We start from the raw sequence: 17,184 nt of genomic DNA on the forward strand, positions 1-17,184 counted from the left end.
TAAGTGTGCAACTAATTCCTAACTAGGTATGTTGAATGACAGTTAAAGCATTTCTACTTATCCCACCACCATCTCTTGTTTAAGTCCAGCCCACTACAGTCATGCTGCTGAAATTCAGAAGAATATACAGTACTGCAATCAGCAGCAGGGTTGTTGGTCTTTAACAATTTTATAAAAGCTCCATGTACTCAAGGAAAAATAGGTTAAAATGATTTCCCTATACCATAACATTATTGCTTCACTGCCATAGTATTTGCAGCTACTGAACGACAAAACTGTTGTTGAAATTGCCATTCCTGAGTGAGAGCACTGCTGTGATTGGGAAAACGTGTTGGAAACTCAAAAATGCTCAAGATGGAAAAGGAAACAGTAAGACAACATCCTAGAAAGGTCAATTCTGGGTTTAAACCATTCTAGGCATTCAATTCCTTGGATATCATGCTCCAGACCTCCTTGGAGAAACAACGAATATTTGGTTTCTGCCTTGATAATTATGTACTCTTGTGATTCTTTTAATATATATATTTTAGGTACACAACAGATAAGTTTTGATTACTCATATTACCTTTCTGTAACTGGAAGCACTATTCAAACAATGACATGAGTACAATGCTTTGGCTTTTCAGTTGTATACAGTTTATTATAGAATGGTTCTTTGTGACATCACAATTTTAAAACTGACTACATTCTGCGATGGCATAAGTTGTTGAATGAGCGCCATGAAGAAAAGAGCCAGACAAATTTCTTTCTTAATAATTTATGCTTACCATGGAGAATAATAACAGTGCAATTTACCTCTTTCTAATACCCTTAATATAGGGTATATGTCTTTTTCATCACAAATATTTAAAAAGTTTTATGATTCCAAATGTTTGGAATTGGTTTAAATTTGAATATATAATGTGGATGTCAGCTTTAGGTAAGTATTGCTTCTGCTCTTCCCCTTGTCTGCATTTTCTACATTCACGGGTTTTGGAATAAAACTGTTTTTATGGGAAGGGAATTATGAAATAATAAATGGTAAATGCCTGTCAGTTACCCAACCCCGTCATTCTCTTAATGCCTTAAATCAGTAGTAGATTTTTTTTCCTTTTCCTCATGTATGAGATCTCTTATACCTGTGAAACTAAGCAGAACACTGCAGGTAGAGAATATTCATTGCCTACCAAGTTTCCTAGTCTCAATCCCTCAGGCAGTATTTTTTAAAATGTTTGAAATGGAAACTTTTATATAAATATTTAAATAAAATTATTCCCTTAGTAAAATATAAGAGGAATGTAATAAAGCTTCAACATAAGTATTGGTATTTTTCAAAAAGATTTGGCAAGTGATTGGAATGGTCTGTCTCAATTTAAGGCAACCTCGTTTGTTCACCAAATTGAGAAAACACATAATTATAGCATAAATTGGCATCAGTTTCTATATTTCTAGGCCAAACCAGAGAATTTTGAAGAAACAAAGGATTATGGCAGCCTGTTGTTGGAGCTTGCTAGTTCATAGGGTACTGATGCTAAGACCAGTATTAGTCCTGGTGTTAAAGCTGAGACACTGATACAGAGCAGTGCTTTCATGGCATATCTTGTTTATCATGACTTAAAATGTGTTAATAGTCTATTTAAAATCTGAGACAGAAAAGATGCACTTGCTGATGGTTGTCACTGGCTTTCCTGGTTTGGCTGCTTCAGGTATCACATGATCAATTAAAATATATTTGAAAATATGAAAAAAAGACAATATTTATGTGGAAGCTTATTACATTCCTCTTATATTTTACTAAGGGAATAATTTTATTTAAATATTTATAAAACTTTCCAGTTCAAGCATTTTTAAAATGTTCACAATAAATTGATTTTTTAATATACAATAGCAGTCATACTTCATCACCTGCAGACTGATGTTTTTAAAAACACCTTTTACCATGTTAATAAGCTTCTTTCTTTTGGCAGTACGTCGAAGAGCGGCCTTTGTGGATTTCTCATGTCGAGGGACTTCATTGATATTTTAAATGAATGACATTTAGGTCATTTGATCAGACAATGGAATGGATCCTAAAAGGACTCTTCAAGTGTGATAATGGCAGAAGCCTATTTTATTGTTAAATTGCTAGAATTTGCTTTCTGACTACCTGTTTCCATGGCTTCCATTGGAACAATTACCATTCCTGTCAAAATGAGAACTGCTACTGCCAGAGTTTCAATCAGTTCCACCAGCTGCAGCGTGACCTGTGGGATGGGTTACAAGGTTGAAGAAACATGTCAGATTGGGCCTAACGGTGAAAGGAGGTACTGCGATATTCGGAAAGTGGAGTGCTTGACCAACTGGCTTTGTGGGATGCTCCATTTCACTATTCTTGTAGGTAAGCCTTTTGAATTCCAGTGCTTGTCTCCTACAGAAATTGGGCCAGAAATCAAGAGCTTCAGTTATTCATGGAGGATAGCCAGAGGTATTATTACCACTGATGATGTTCTCTTTAAACCATTCAAGACTACTGGCTTTGTCATTAAGTTTTCCCCAGCCAAGGAATACGATGCAGGGACATACAGGTGTGATGTGCAGTTCATGAGATCCTATAAGATTGTCAAAAGAATCTACTTTGGAATTCGTGTGATCCCTGGTCACTTGGTGGATCTGAACTTTGACAAATCCTTGACTCTGGAACAGCACTTGGAAAGTGAGAAGGAAAAAAACCAGCAGAATGCCACCAGTGTTCCTGTGCAGAAGCAGCAGCACTTTGGGCGCCAAAGAACTCTGTTTGTATTTTTAATAGGCATTGGAAGTGGTATGGTAGGAGGCATCTTGTTGCACAATATTTTCTACTATTTAGTGAAAGTTCCCAATAGTGGATATGTGGAGGAATAAAAACATTTGTTTTTAAAGTCTTGCTCTATGCTGATTGCTGTATTTAATCATTTTGCAGTATTGTTTATGGTTATTAAGATTGGGTTGTGAAATCACATGGCTTCACTTAATTTATTTAGAAAGCAATAACATATGTTATTGCTTTCTAAATAATTAAGTGAAGCTTTATAACACTTCATAAAACTTTTTTAAAGACAGTACAAAACTTGTAAATCAGTACATCTTTGGATGTGAGGTTCAGTATATGCTTTCCATACAGAAAATCCTAAATTCAGTTTTCAGGTCTGGAAAGAATCCCTACAACACTGGAATATCTACCAAGCCAACGTAGATCAGTCTTTTTTAAAAAATATAATAAACTGATACTCTCCCAATATCCTGAGACCACAAATCTCAGAATTCCAGCAGGTTAGCCAACAACAACTACTACGCTCAGTAGGAATGGTACTCTCACCCAGTTTGGGAAGAACAGTGTGAGCTAGGATGAGCATTGAAGATGAGATTCAAACAACCCACTTCACATTCTAATGTAGCATTTCTCAGATTTGGCAACTTAAGACATGTGGACTTCAATTCCCAGAATTCCCCAGCAGATAAAGGGTGGGGGGGACAATGGATTATGTTACTGTGACCGCATAATAAACATAGTATTCATAACTTCGGTTTCTGAATCTGATTTACCTCAAAGGCCTGGCATCAATCTTACAAGTCCCTCTGTTTATTTTCTAGGGAGTGAAGAAGAGTCAAATCCATGATCCTTTCTCTACTTACATTTCTGTCTTGAACTCCAATTTCTTTAAATGGACTATTGTCTTGGTTGTCTTGACTCTTGTTGGTGCTTGGGACATAACATCATTAAACACTTCCTACTGTTCCTCGTTGTTGCTTTCATTATTAGTTACTGAATCTGTGTTTAATGATAATGTTATGTCCCAGGTGTCAACGCATACGTATACATACATACATACATACATACATACATACATACATATATATGTGGATCTTTGGTTGTTCGGGTTTTCTCCCGCGTAAGATTCGAAGTATCTAGGCAATGTTTCGATGAAGTCTCATTCATCATCTTCAGGCTTCTGTCTTCGGCTCTTGCTTCTCAGAGTGATGTGAGATTGCAGCTGCTTCTTCCTTTTAACTGCTAGTGGGGGTGGGACTTGATTGGGTGGGGGCTTGGCTGTGTTCTGATTGGGTGGGGTGTGTTCTCATTGGTAGGGGTTTGGCTGTGTTCTGATTGGTTGGGGCTTGGCCGTGTTCTGATTGGTTGGAGGCGTGTTCTGTTCAGGTGGGGGCTTGGTTGTGCTCAGGTTAGTCTTAGTTGCTGGGGGATTTGAGTTGGTGAGCTGTGATCTTGCTGTTTGGCTTCGAGTTTGTGGTCGTGCTGCATCTTCATAGTGGGTGTCGGTTTGCTTCATGTATGGCTCGGGGGTTTGAAGTGGGTAGTGATGCAGCTGCAGTGCGGCTTCTGGTCCATGGTCGTGTCTCATCTTCTGAGTGAGTGTGAGTCTGTTTTCTACATGGAAGTGTGGTGATGGCATCTTGTGTGGCTCTCATGGGTGTGGGTCTGATGTCATTCTTCATGTTAGGTACTGGTCTGTTCATGAGGGCGGGTTTCCAAATGGCTGGAAGGCGGGAGGTGTCATCTCGTTTGTTCATGCTGTGTGGGCGTTTTTCTATCTCTATGGCTTCTCTGATTATTCTGCTGTTGAAGTGTTCGGTTTTGGCGATAGTTCTGCTATTTTTAAAGTCAATTTCATGTCCTGTGGCTTTGAGGTGTTGGACCAGGGAAGAGGTCGTTTCTTCTTTTTTGATTGAGTTCTTATGTTCTTCAATGCGTGCACTTATTCTTCTGTTAGTTTGTCCAATGTATGTGGTAGGGCAGGCAGTGCAGGGGATTTTGTATACTCCTTGGTTTTCTAATTCGATTTTGTCTTTGGGGTTTCTTAGGATGGTGGATATTTTTCTGTTTGTGCAGAATGCTGTTTTAATGTTGTGTTTTTGGAGGATCTTGCTGATTTTGTCTGTAGTGCCTTTTATATATGGGAGGAGGGCTTTGCCGTTTCTTGTTCTCTGTCTTGGATTTTGGTTGGGGTTTCTTTTTGGATTAGGTGGGTAATCTTCTTTCTTTGGAATCCATTGGCTGTAAGTACGTTGGTGAGAGTGTGTAGTTAGGTTTTTTGGTGTTGTTCATCGGCTAAGCATTTTGTTCTGGAGATGAGTGTCTTGGCTACGGAATTGATCTGTGCTGGGTGGTGGTGTGAGAGTGCATGTAGATAGCGGTTTGTATGTGTTTTCTTCTGGTAGATGGTGTGTCCTAGGGAGCCATTGGATCTTTTGTATACCAAGACATCTAGGAAGGAAGTTGATTGTTGGCTTCTGTTTCCATGGTGAATTGTATTTTGGGGTGTAGGCTGTTGAGGTGTGTGAGGAAGTTGTTCAGTTTTTCTTTCCCGTGTGGCCAGATTATGAAGGTGTCATCTACGTATCTGAGCCAGAGTTTGGGTTTGTGGTCGTATTTTTCTAGAGCTTGTGTTTCAAAGTGTTCCATGTAGAGGTTTGCGATGACAGGTGAGAGGGGTGATCCCATGGGTGCTCCTTCTATTTGTTTGTATTTTTGTCCATTGTAGGTGAAGTATGTATTGGATAGGCAGTGGTTGGTCAGATCTAGGATGTGCTTGAGGGGGGGTTGTATTTGTTTTGGATGGCTGTCAAGGCTTCTTTTATTGGCACTTGGGTGAAGAGGGATATGACATCGAAGCTTACTAGTAGGTCGCTGGGTTGTAAGTTTTGTTTCTTTATGATCTCGATGAACTGGAATGAGTTTCTTACGTGTGAGTTGATGGATTCTGCATAGGGTTGTAGTTGTTTGGTGAGAAATTTGGCCAGGTTTTGTAGAGGTGAGCCTATGGAGCTGACTATTGGTCTGAGTGGGGTTCCTTCTTTGTGTATCTTGGGGAGACCATAAAGCTTAGGGCATCCGGATGATTTCTCTCTGGGTATGATTCTTTGCTGGGTTTCTATATTTATATATATATATAAAGTTTTCTATATATCTATATATATATATATATAAAGGTTTCTATATTTATATATATATATATATATAAAGTTTTCGCGGGTACTTACATGTATTCAGCTTTGTTCGGGTATTTTCCCACATCATTGTAGTTGTGCTTTAAGGTTGTAGCAATGTTTTGGCAGAATCTCATCTGCCATCATCAGGCTTCTGTAATTTCTGTAATTTTCTACAGAAGCCTGATGATGGCAGATGAGATTCTGCCAAACATTGCTACAACTTTAAAAGCACAACTACAATGACGTGGGAAAATACCCAACAAAGCGAATGCCATACATGTAAGTACCGCAAAACTTAAGAATACACACACACACACACACACACACACACACACACACGTATGTATGCATATATGTATACACATATTTCTTGAAAGTTTTAACTACAATACGTCGAACAAACTGTCAGAACAAAAAAGAGAAAAAGAAAAGTGCAAAAAAGAAAAAAAATAGAAGAGAAAGAAATAAGATGCAAAGCTCTAAAAAAGAGCTTCCAATCTTCTCAGCAGTTATATGTACAATTATATTTTAACCTGAGTTTACAACATAACTCTTCTATAATCTAAGCTGTAATGATTGAAAATATTTTCCCCAATGATTTCATTTTTAAAAATGTCTTGTTACTGAATCTTTCATTTGAAATCATAAGAATGAGAATTGGGGAATGTGAACTAACATATTGACATCTGAAGTGAAACAAGCACTCTTTATTTTCCTGTCAATTTTTGGGTTTGTAAGATGCACAGCCAACCCTGAGCTGAAGGCTTTTTAAAGGCTTAAGTCAGAATACACATACACACACCATATTAAATGTATACAAAAGTTCATATATCATTTCAAAATGGGCACAGAGATAGGAAACATTTGGCAATTTAAACCCTGAGATTAGAAAGAAGGAAGGTAACTTGCCCCATTTAATATTTGAGAAAGTGGGCAATTGGAATCAAGTTATTTCATTTCCATCATCTATTCAAATTGTGCTTCTATTTTTTAAAATAAAATCACATTTGTAGAAATTTGCTAGAGTGTTTGTAGAACTTTATTTAAGATTAGGTAAGACATGAAACCCCCTGTAGGACATATATGAGATGATCCTAACCAAATTGCTCAGACTGAAGAAGCTACTTAGGTAAGCAGTGAAACGTTTCAAACAAAAAAAAATCCAGTTGCCATGACTCAACTTCCAGACAATTCTATCTAGATGACTGAGAATCTTCATTGAAATAAGTGTTGTACATAAACATGACCAAAATAAAATTAAAATTAAAAAAAATCACACTAAACAATCCTTGATAAACCTAGTAACCTTAACCTGGTCATCAAATTCATACTGGTGACAAAAATGAAGTGGATGAGATTGTAATGGAATGAAATTGCCACATTTTCTTCTCTTAAAAATACATTTCTGATAATATTCAAAATCAGTCTTATCTGATTAGAGTATGTTCATGTCTTTAAAAAAGGGAATTTGGCCTTGGCCATAATCATGGGCAGCGCTGTGATTCAGTGGTTAAGATGCTGGACTTGTTGGCTGGAATGCTGGCAGCCCAGGTTCGAGATCCAAGCACCATGTGACGGGGTGAGCTCCTGTCCTCATCCCAGCACCTGCCAACCTAGCAGTTTGAAAGCATGCACATGTGACTAGATAATAGGGAAGGTAATAGTGCTTTGTGATGTCATGTCCACATGACCAAAGAAATGTCTTCGGACACTGAAACAGAGATGAGCACTGCTCCCTATAATCAAAAACTAGCAGAGTAAAATCTGCAGGGGCTCCTTTACCAATATAATATAATTGAAGGTTACATTTAGGAGCATGGTTAGGAGAGTTTGGAGCTTCTGAAGATGGGGAAAAGGTCTCTCTTGTCTTATATAGTCCCATTCTTGAATTTCTCCTGATTCCTCTGGAAATCTTTTCCAACATGGCACATTTGAAAAGGTGGAGAGCAAGATGAGATTTCAAGTGTAGCTTCATGTCATGAATGGATATATATGCCAACCTTCCTCAGGATGGGTCCCTTCCAGGCATGTAGTTGTTACTTGCTGAGTAACCATGACTATTGCTGAGAATTACAGGAATCTAAGGCCATACCCCTGGAGATTATTCATATTGGGGAAAATAGATATATTTATTTAGTTAGTAAATATATGTGCCACCCATCTCATTGTTGAACTGCCTCTGGGTAGCTTACAAAATGATTTTTTCCATTCTTGCAATAGAACATAAATCGTTCAAATGGTATGGGATAGTGAGGTGCCAAGACAAGAATGGAGGAAAAATAGAGAATAGAGACATTTGTCTACCTTTAGATTTTCTTGCTACTTATAGTCGGTTTATGGGAGCTGCCAAGACAAAAAATTGAAAGAAAAAAGCCTGTAACAACCCTTATAAATCTGCTAATCTCTACGAAATGTACGAAAGGCCTAGCTGTCTTTGGCTTAAAATACTGATACAGCTTAAAATCTGAATAAAAACTGCATTTTTATTTATATATGAAAAGCTGGGGTGTGGATTTAAATGAAACAGAACTAATGTATTTTAATGAATGAGGCAAAACTATACAAATTACACAACAAATGTACGTACAAATATATACAAACATACAGACACAGAAAGTAATTACATAGGGTCATAATAACACATAGTATAACTTTATAATGCAAAATGCTGTTCATTTTTAAAATTATATTAGACTGTGTGTTTGAAGTTGTGAGTGACACTCATGGAAAAATGTGAACCGAAATACGCTTTCCATTCAATGTGTCACTTAAATTTTGCCAGTACATATAGTCCTTGACTTAAAACAGTTCATTTAATGACAGTTCAAAGTTACAAAGGCACTGAAAAAAATGACATGACCATTTTTCATTCTGATGACTGCTGCAGTAGGCCCATGGGTCATGTGATCAAAATCCAGGCAACTGGTTCATATTTATGAAGGTGGCAGAGTCCTGGGGTCATGTGATCACCTTTTGCAAACTTCTGACAAGCAAAGTTGATGGGTAAGCCAGATTCACTTAACAACCATGTCTCTTACTTGGCAACTGCAGGCACTCACCTAACAACCGTGGCAAGAAAGGGTATAAAATGGGGCAAAATTCATTTAGCAACTGGGTCGCTTTACCAACAGAAATTTTGGGCTCAATTGTGGTCATAAGTCAAGGACTACCTGTAGTGTTTGATAGAAATTATTGAGAGCTGGCACAAGAAATATGGGAAATATGGGGAATATCCATCTTTCACCCCAAGGAAATGCTAACATTTGCAAATGTTAAAAAAAAGCTTTGGTTTTTGTTTGTCCAATTTTTATCCCATCTGTATGTTGCTTAGGTGTTAACGATCTCTTTTATGAACGTAGCCACTGTTACAAGCAAAAAGTTTGTCGCAAAGTTGGTTTCTTTAAATCCAAGCACAAGCAAAATATTCTGGCTTGAATGTTAGAATGCAAAAAAGAGTGCTTTGCTACCTGGAGGAATTGCTTTGTAGCTGTTTAGAACAGTCTTAAAATACATTCTACCATGACATATTTACACACACCACACAACTTCCTATCTTCTGCATGCTTTTAAATAAGAGCATGAAACACCCCCACTCAAGCTGTTCTGGGGATATAATTTGCCTTGCTCATTGTTATCTGAGCACCCCAGTCCAGCCCATTTTTTCCAACTTTTCTTTCTACACTGATTCAGTTTTCTTTCTGCTATCCAAAATGTTTGTTTTTTTCAGACCAACCCAAATGGGAAAATAAACTGCAGTAAAACAATATAAGTAATTAGAAAATCTACCATGGCTTTATAGTACTTTTCAGACGTTAGAGTGCTCCTCAGACAATGTCTTGGAATTTATAAGTAACCCTGTATTGCAAGTCAGCATTGCTATGATCTCTCTCATACAGGGGAGGCACTGGAATCAAGAGGCTGTGATTCATCTAAAGCCACTTGCAATGTCTGTGACGTAGATAAGGGGGCATGGTTCACAAGTCAAATCTCTGAGTCATTCATTATATTCCATTAGCTCTCAAAGAGGAAGCTTCTAAATGGAGAATACTATCTTATTTATATCAGAATAAGATGATGTAAAAAATTTATTGATCCCTTACGTGGAAGAGAGAACAGAGCACCCCATATATCCTCATAAGACAATAAGTGAAGGAACATGATATAAATATATGAACACTTAGCATTTTTAAACCAGATTAGGACACATATCTTCCTATTATCCATATGTACATAAAATCATATGTATATCCTTTCCAAGCAAGGAAAAACTTTTTCATGTTCTTGAAAAATGGCAACATTCTACTGCATCAAACACAATAGAGTTGGATGACAACAGGACTTCTTGGACAAAATACAAGTAGAAAAATATTGATATAATACTAATGCACAACACTAGATAACTTATTCTGTTTTTCTTTTTTAGTTATCATGTTGTCCGAAACATTAAGAAAAATTAGATGAAAATAAACAATTATTAACAATATACATTACTAGGAACTTGACTACTTTGCATTTTCCTCCTTTTAAAAATTGGAACAGCAATTTGATGCTCAGGAAAGACAGGTGTAAACTCCTTGTAATGAAGCATCTGCTTTCTTATAAAATAGTGAATGAATGGTCTATCATTTCACAGTGTTTCACATTTTACTGTGAGAGGGGAGAACTTCTGAATTAATTTATAAGGTTTGCCTCTTTTTCTTTGCATTTGTGCCTCTGGACCCCAATCTATAAATATATGGCAGAGATATTGATGCATTTCACAGGTTTAAGGCATGACTGTTAGGTAAATAACATTTAAATTTCCAAACTGAATTTTGGCTAAAGTTTATTTTAATCTTGGTTTCTAATCTGCTGGGCAGAGCTATTGATGATGTCTCTGAAGGGATCATATTTTGTGATAGAGCACCTGCATGAAACATCTAATTAATTCTCAGGTGTTTCTAATTTATAAAAACCTTTAAAATTGAAGGACTTCACATCCCCAGTGAGTTGTTGTAGTCAGAGTAGACAATCTCCATAAAGTGTTATGATGACCACTATTTTGGATAGCCTTTAAAAAGAATTGCATACATTCACAATGGACAGATCTTTCAGTGTCCCTCTCCCCATCTGAAAGATAACATTGAGTTTTAAAAATTAAGAGCAACTAAAAGATCTGCCCCTGAATTCTGCAGGTTAAAACAACTGTAGGCGAAGGGCATCTCTCATTTGCTATTTCTGAATAACTATCTCACAAGGTATCTAATTGGCCACCATGAAAACAAAATATTGAATTAAGTTGGACCTTGATCTGAATCAGCAAGCTGTTTCTTATATGCTAATACTAGGGGTATGGAACAGTGAATTGAAGTGTTTCCTAGATTTGGCAGTGTTTTACATAACTTGATAGTCTCATAATTACACCCTAACTATAAAACCTGTATCATCTTATACTCCATGATTTATTTATTTATTTATTTATTTAAGGGTACACATAGTTTCTGAAGATTAATAGGCAGGAGAGGCAAATTCCAATTCTGAAAAATTTCTGAAATGTCAAAACAGTATATAAGCTACCATGTTGGGGAGTTAATAAGCAGCAAGGTTCTTTGTTAAACTCAATTCCACAGTTTGTTGTCAAAATAAATTATTTCTCTAATGTTTTTGAAAAAAGTGGAAAATCTATGGGTGGGATTATTTTAGATTAACTATTTTCTCCCCAAAATACAGTGACTTTGTAGTCAACTGGGACTAACTCTTAATTTCTATAAAATGCACAAACTATAAGGTTGAAGAAAGTATAGCTATTGAAATGATGTTCAAGGGAGCATTAGGTATCAAATTGGTACTCTTGACAATGTGCCATTAATGTTGGGCTTGTTATTATGGAAGCTAATACTATACTCTGGAAGGCACCAGCCTGATGTTGTAACAAAGGATATATTTTTAGAGGTTAGCGTGCTGGCAAAAATAGAGAATCTGAATAAACATGAGGCCAGTGAGCTATGATCAATTTTTCCCTTCCTTTCTTGAAGCGCCTGTATCTTTTTTCTCCCTCAAACAGAAGGAAACATTTCCTAAATTCTTAGGTACTGGAAATGCCCATGTAGGCACATATAAAGTAGCTCATTCTAGGTATGAAGAACTACACACCACCACTTCAAATCTTATAACTTTTTAAAGGCAGAAAGCCTACCTTGAAAAAAATAGGTGTCCCACATTCATGGTGCAGTAACAATAGCTGAATGACTGTGGTCTTAGCTAGCAGGGCCAAAGTCAATATTTTAAAAGGGGGGGGGCATGAGCAGGCTTTCTAATGGAGTTAAATGTTCTCCTTGAAATTGAAAGCCAGAACTTGGCAAAATAGCACAAGCTATTATAATTATGTTTAATATTTTCTTAATTGAATGAGTTGCTGCCCTCATGCTGCCAGCACAATACATAAAATAACAAGATATATAATGGCATAGATATGTAATACTCCCCAAGCACTTCGAAATCCAAAATTAAGGCAGGATTTTTGCCCTTTAAGCCATCAATTTAGTGAGGTATTAGAAGATTATTAGGAACGAAGAAATAATAGTTGGTTATTTTATAATCTGAACAATATCAGTTTTGGTGATGAGGAATTCTGCTTGGATTGCCCTATGGGTATCTTATGAATTCTAGTTTTTAATAGCAGAAAACAAAAGATGCTCCCAGAGAAAGAACAAGGGAATGGAAAATGTGTATCTGGAAAGCTACTGAATGTGGCCAATAGTTTGGAAGAGATCAATTTGCATCCCAAAACCAAAATAGGGAGACTTAACAAAGAGTGCATACTATTGTACAATATTATCAATATCACATACTAACAAAATAGTGCTTAGGATCATTCATTGCAGATTTGAGCCCTACACTGAATAAGATGTCCAAGCTGGTTTTAAAAAAGACCAAGGAACATTATTGCTGATTCATGCTGCAGAAGTGAGAAAGCCAAAGAATACCAAAAAGAAGTCACAATGTGTTTTGATGGTGTTGATCACAGCAAGTTGTAGTAAGTGCTAAGAAAAATAGGACTCTCAGAACATCTTATTCTCATAAGAAACTTATGGAAAGATCAGGAAGCCACAGTACAGTCAGAATATAGTGGAACAGACTGGCTCCAGATTGACAACTAAATGCAACAAGGCTGTATATATATACCCTTCTTTATTCAACTTATAAGCTAAATATATATTAAGAAGCTAGATAGGAAGATTAACATTCTAAACAGGAAAAAGAAACATCAATAACCAGTGCCATGCTGATAATATTGCCCTAATAGCCAAAATGCAAAGGATTTGCAAGTCCTAGTAATAAAAGTCAAGAAGAACAGTGAAAAATAAGACTACAATAAAATATAAATAAAATCAAATACAATAGATAGACAAATTAGCCTTATAATTGACCAGAAATATATCAAAGTGGTGGATAATTTCTGCTTTTTAAGATCAACCATCAAAATAAAGGAACACTTTGCAGAGAATCCATAGTAGATTTGAAAAGGTATTCAAATGCTCGATACATCTGTATCTACAAAGATCAAAATCATGCAAGCCATGGTATTCTCTATGATTCTGTAAGAAAGTAAAAGTTGGACTTAAAGAAGCAAGCTAGGAAAAGTATTGAAACTTGAACTTTGATGTGGGAAAAGATGCCTGATTATATTGTAGACAGCCAGGAAAACAAATCAATATATCATCAAACAAATCAATTAATCCAGGCTCAAACTGTCCTACTTCAGACATATTATGTTAAGACCCACCTCTCTGAAGAAGGGTCTAATACTGGGAAAGGTGGAAGGAAAGAGAAGAAAATGAACAGAGCAAGGTGGAGTGCACTGTTGGAAAGGCTGAAGGACCAGTTTAGGACAAGTTCTTCCTGGAGAAAATTGTTGTCACTAAGAGCTGATAATGGCCAGATAGCACATAATCTCCATCATCAGTAGAATGCAATGTTTTATGTCAATGTTGGGTAATTTTCTAGTGACAAGAAGCTGCATAGGAGAAGGGATGAAGGTGCAGAAGAGATGTGTTTCAAAGTTCAAAGTTCTACTTTTTCTCAATCTTTCTCTGCATAATATTTTCTGCATATAATTTATAGAATTATATTTTAAATTTTTTTTCTAAGGTTGACCCTACATTTTCCAAAACTTCATATTTAAAAATGGACAACGCCACACTGATCCTTGGCTGTTATTAATTATAGATGTTCTGACGGCCAAACAGTCCTTGGAAATGTAGCTATGAATACAGAATAGGACCTTATCCTAAATGTAAATGTGGAAAATTAAGCCTTCAGTTCCTTTTCTACATATAAGATTTGATGAGGGAAAAGACAAAGGAAGCTTCTTGATACAGTAAAACCTTAATGGATTTTACAAACTTTAAATTTGCATTCAAACACCTCTCCAAAACAGGAGATTAATTCCATTGTATCTGAAGTAGTTTGCTAAATTAACTTATATTTATAACTACTACTGTCAGTTTACGTCATCATATCAATTTATTCCCATTACTTAATATATAATTATGAATTATTAAATACTGTCATAAATTGATTCAAATGATGTACATTCAGATTTAAAAAACATTCATAAGTAAAGAAATGTCAAATTGATTTGCTACATCAAGGTTTTGCTGTAGTTGGAAAATTTCCATTCAGAAAAAAAATTCAGCAGTCTATTCTGCTGCGTTCAGGAAAGCAGGATGGTGTTTTAGAAAAGTAGCAGTATTTCAAGACTGATATTGGGAATCTCCCCTTCCTTATTGTTCATACCAAAAACAACTAAGCAGATATTGGTAGCAAAAGTAAATTTTTGAAGAATGATCTGAAAAATTAACACTGTTATTTGGCTAAATTAAACTCAAATGAAAATGTTAATTACTGTTATCAGTGGTGGGATTCAAATTTTTTTGCTACCGGTTCTGTGGGTGGGGCTTGGTGGGCATGGCAGGGGAAGGATACTGTAAAATCTTCAGACAGAGGTGGTATTTGCCGTTTCTCCAAACTACTCAAAATTTCCGCTACCAGTTCTCCAGAACTGGTCAGAACCTGCTGAATACCTTCTCTGATAGTTATTAACTATCATGTCAACTCAAATTTTTTTCACCTTCAAATTGGGTTGATGAACTTTGGATAAACGATACCATGTATCTCCTGACAAGGTGGAATAAGAGTTCTGTAGTAACTTTCTTGTTCAAATATCTTTCTGACCCATTTCCAAAGCGTCCCTTCCTGCCATATAACTTCCACTACTGAGGAACTATAAGAAAATGCAAGAACAATGAACTGTTTTTGAGTTTGAATGCATAAACAATGTACCTCTTCAGAAACACAGATGAATGATCATAGGAAATGCAAAGTAAAAGCCAAAGTACAAGGCAAATTATTATTACTTTTTGGTTTCACCAGCGAGCCATCAATATCCCACTTTCAGCAAATTCGATTTAACATTGTTTTGTTCATCAAAAGTCTTGCAATGTGAGATATCTGACAGTTTCCATTGGCTTGTCTCCTCCAGCCAGATGCCTTGAAAAAAGTTTATTGGAACAATATTGCTCTTCAATAAGTTCCATTTGAACATTAAATACTGGGGACCTTGGCACAATATTGGCTGCAGTTGGGAATGATAGGGAACATGCTCATCCTTTGAGACATCTTCTCTTGGAAGATATGCGTTTATTCTCGTTTGCCTTTTGTTTCTTGTACTTTAAAAAAAGATCAAGTTTTAAGAGTCATTACTTTTGCACATGGCTTTGTAAGGCAGAAAAATCTACTGAATACAGTAATATGAAAGACACATCCAGTTTCCAGAAATCACCTCTTGTTTTGTCAGTTTTAAAAAATCTGATTGATCAAAGACTCATGTCTTGTATGAAATGTTATACATTCTTTAAAAAAGAAAGAAAAAAGTATATTTTCTTCTCAAGTTCTTCTCCACTAAGTACTGTCTATAATTAGATAGTTGTGGTAGAAATTTGTAGTCCAAATGGTGAACTGTAGATTTGCTAGATTTATGAAAAATCTAATAGCTTTCCATTTTAATGGTTAATATCAGAGCTCTGAGAAGCCAATGAGGGCAAGCATTATTAGTGCATGAGTTAGGGCAACCATGGTATGAAGCGCTGGGTGACCTGAAGAATTTTCCACCATCATACTTGTGCCTGCAAAAAAAAAAGTAGTTGTGCGGATTTATTTTTTTAAAAAAATCAACAGCCCCCTTTTCTAAGAAACAGGAGATTTATCAAATGTGTTATTGAATTCATATTTTACATTTTCTGGTACATGTATTAAATTCATAAACTAGTTATATTTCTCTCAAATATTAGCTGAAAACTGCAATCCCACAATTCTTCTCCATCTTAAATTTTAATCTAGACAGAGAAGAATTCAACTCACCATTATTTAGTTCCAAGGAACAAGAAATCCTAAATTCTTGATACATAACCAGATCTTCATGAGATGGTTTCTCTATCTAATTTCCCTGAATGTATAATAACGTCAACATTTTTTCTACCATTCATGATATTCTTGATATGCAGTCATGTACATTAAATTGGATGATGTTCAGAAATAAAAGTGTGGAAAATGTGCTATTATTGATTCTTTAATATGGAAAGGGAAAAAAAACTGCGATTGGTCAACCCTGAAATGTTATTTTTTTCTGAATCATTTATTCTTAGTTTTCCTAATATACCACCAGGTAGGAAATTAAGGAAAATAAAATCAAGGAGGGGAAAATGAATGTGCTTGCCCTGGAAGACAACAACTTGGAGTTTTTAGAAATCTGGTGAAATGCTGACTCTCCTGGAAAAACAAAATAATGCAAGCAGTTCATTTTTTTTCCTGAAAGCAGTATGCAAATCTTCTAAATAAATGAATAACATACAAAATTGTATTTAGGAAAGGGCAGACGCACCACTGTTCCTCAGAATGTGTACATCTGCTGGATCACCATCTCCACCTGGGCCTGTTGTCCTAATTTGCACCAGTGCGTGAGTTGAATCTTCTTGGATTGGTATCTCAATCCAATTATTGTTGGCTATGTATAGAATAGGAGCTGAGTGTGTATCAGGATGATACAGCATCTGTGGATGAAAACACATTGCATTTACTGCTGGCCTCTTCTGTGTTTTCAATTTATTCCTCTTCTTTGTTTAGAAATCAATATCCAGAAATCCTACACATATTCTTCAATGAAATATGCCCATCTTGATATAACCTTGCGTCTATAGACAG

At 36.1% G+C, this 17,184-nt stretch overlaps 2 protein-coding genes across 2 annotated transcripts in view; one reads left to right on the top strand and one right to left on the bottom strand.

The window, feature by feature from the left end:
• Positions 1 to 1,949: 1,949 nt before the first annotated feature.
• Positions 1,950 to 2,957, top strand: TMEM81 (transmembrane protein 81). Its single transcript, XM_026715537.2, has one exon. It carries the CDS (start codon positions 2,134 to 2,136, stop codon positions 2,857 to 2,859), a length of 726 nt encoding a protein of 241 aa, XP_026571322.1. The 5' UTR covers positions 1,950 to 2,133; the 3' UTR covers positions 2,860 to 2,957.
• A 7,053-nt stretch (positions 2,958 to 10,010) lies between these two features.
• CNTN2 (contactin 2) overlaps positions 10,011 to 17,184 on the bottom strand; it is a 49,345-nt gene continuing 42,171 nt past the window's right edge. The window contains exons 22-23 of the mRNA XM_026715586.2: positions 16,865 to 17,033; positions 10,011 to 16,109 (exon numbers count right to left, since the gene is read on the bottom strand). Coding sequence (XP_026571371.1) covers positions 16,000 to 16,109; positions 16,865 to 17,033 — 279 coding nt within the window. The 3' untranslated portion in view covers positions 10,011 to 15,999. The remainder of the gene's footprint in view (positions 16,110 to 16,864; positions 17,034 to 17,184) is intronic.

This window comes from Pseudonaja textilis, chromosome 3 (assembly GCF_049901715.1).
Source record: "Pseudonaja textilis isolate UNSWEBS1 chromosome 3, rPseTex1.2, whole genome shotgun sequence".
Lineage (NCBI taxonomy): Eukaryota > Metazoa > Chordata > Lepidosauria > Squamata > Elapidae > Pseudonaja > Pseudonaja textilis.

Excerpts from the sequence above, each read along its gene's own strand:
- TMEM81 (XM_026715537.2), top strand. The coding sequence starts at position 2,134 with ATGGCTTCCATTGGAACAATTACCATTCCTGTCAAAATGAGAACTGCT.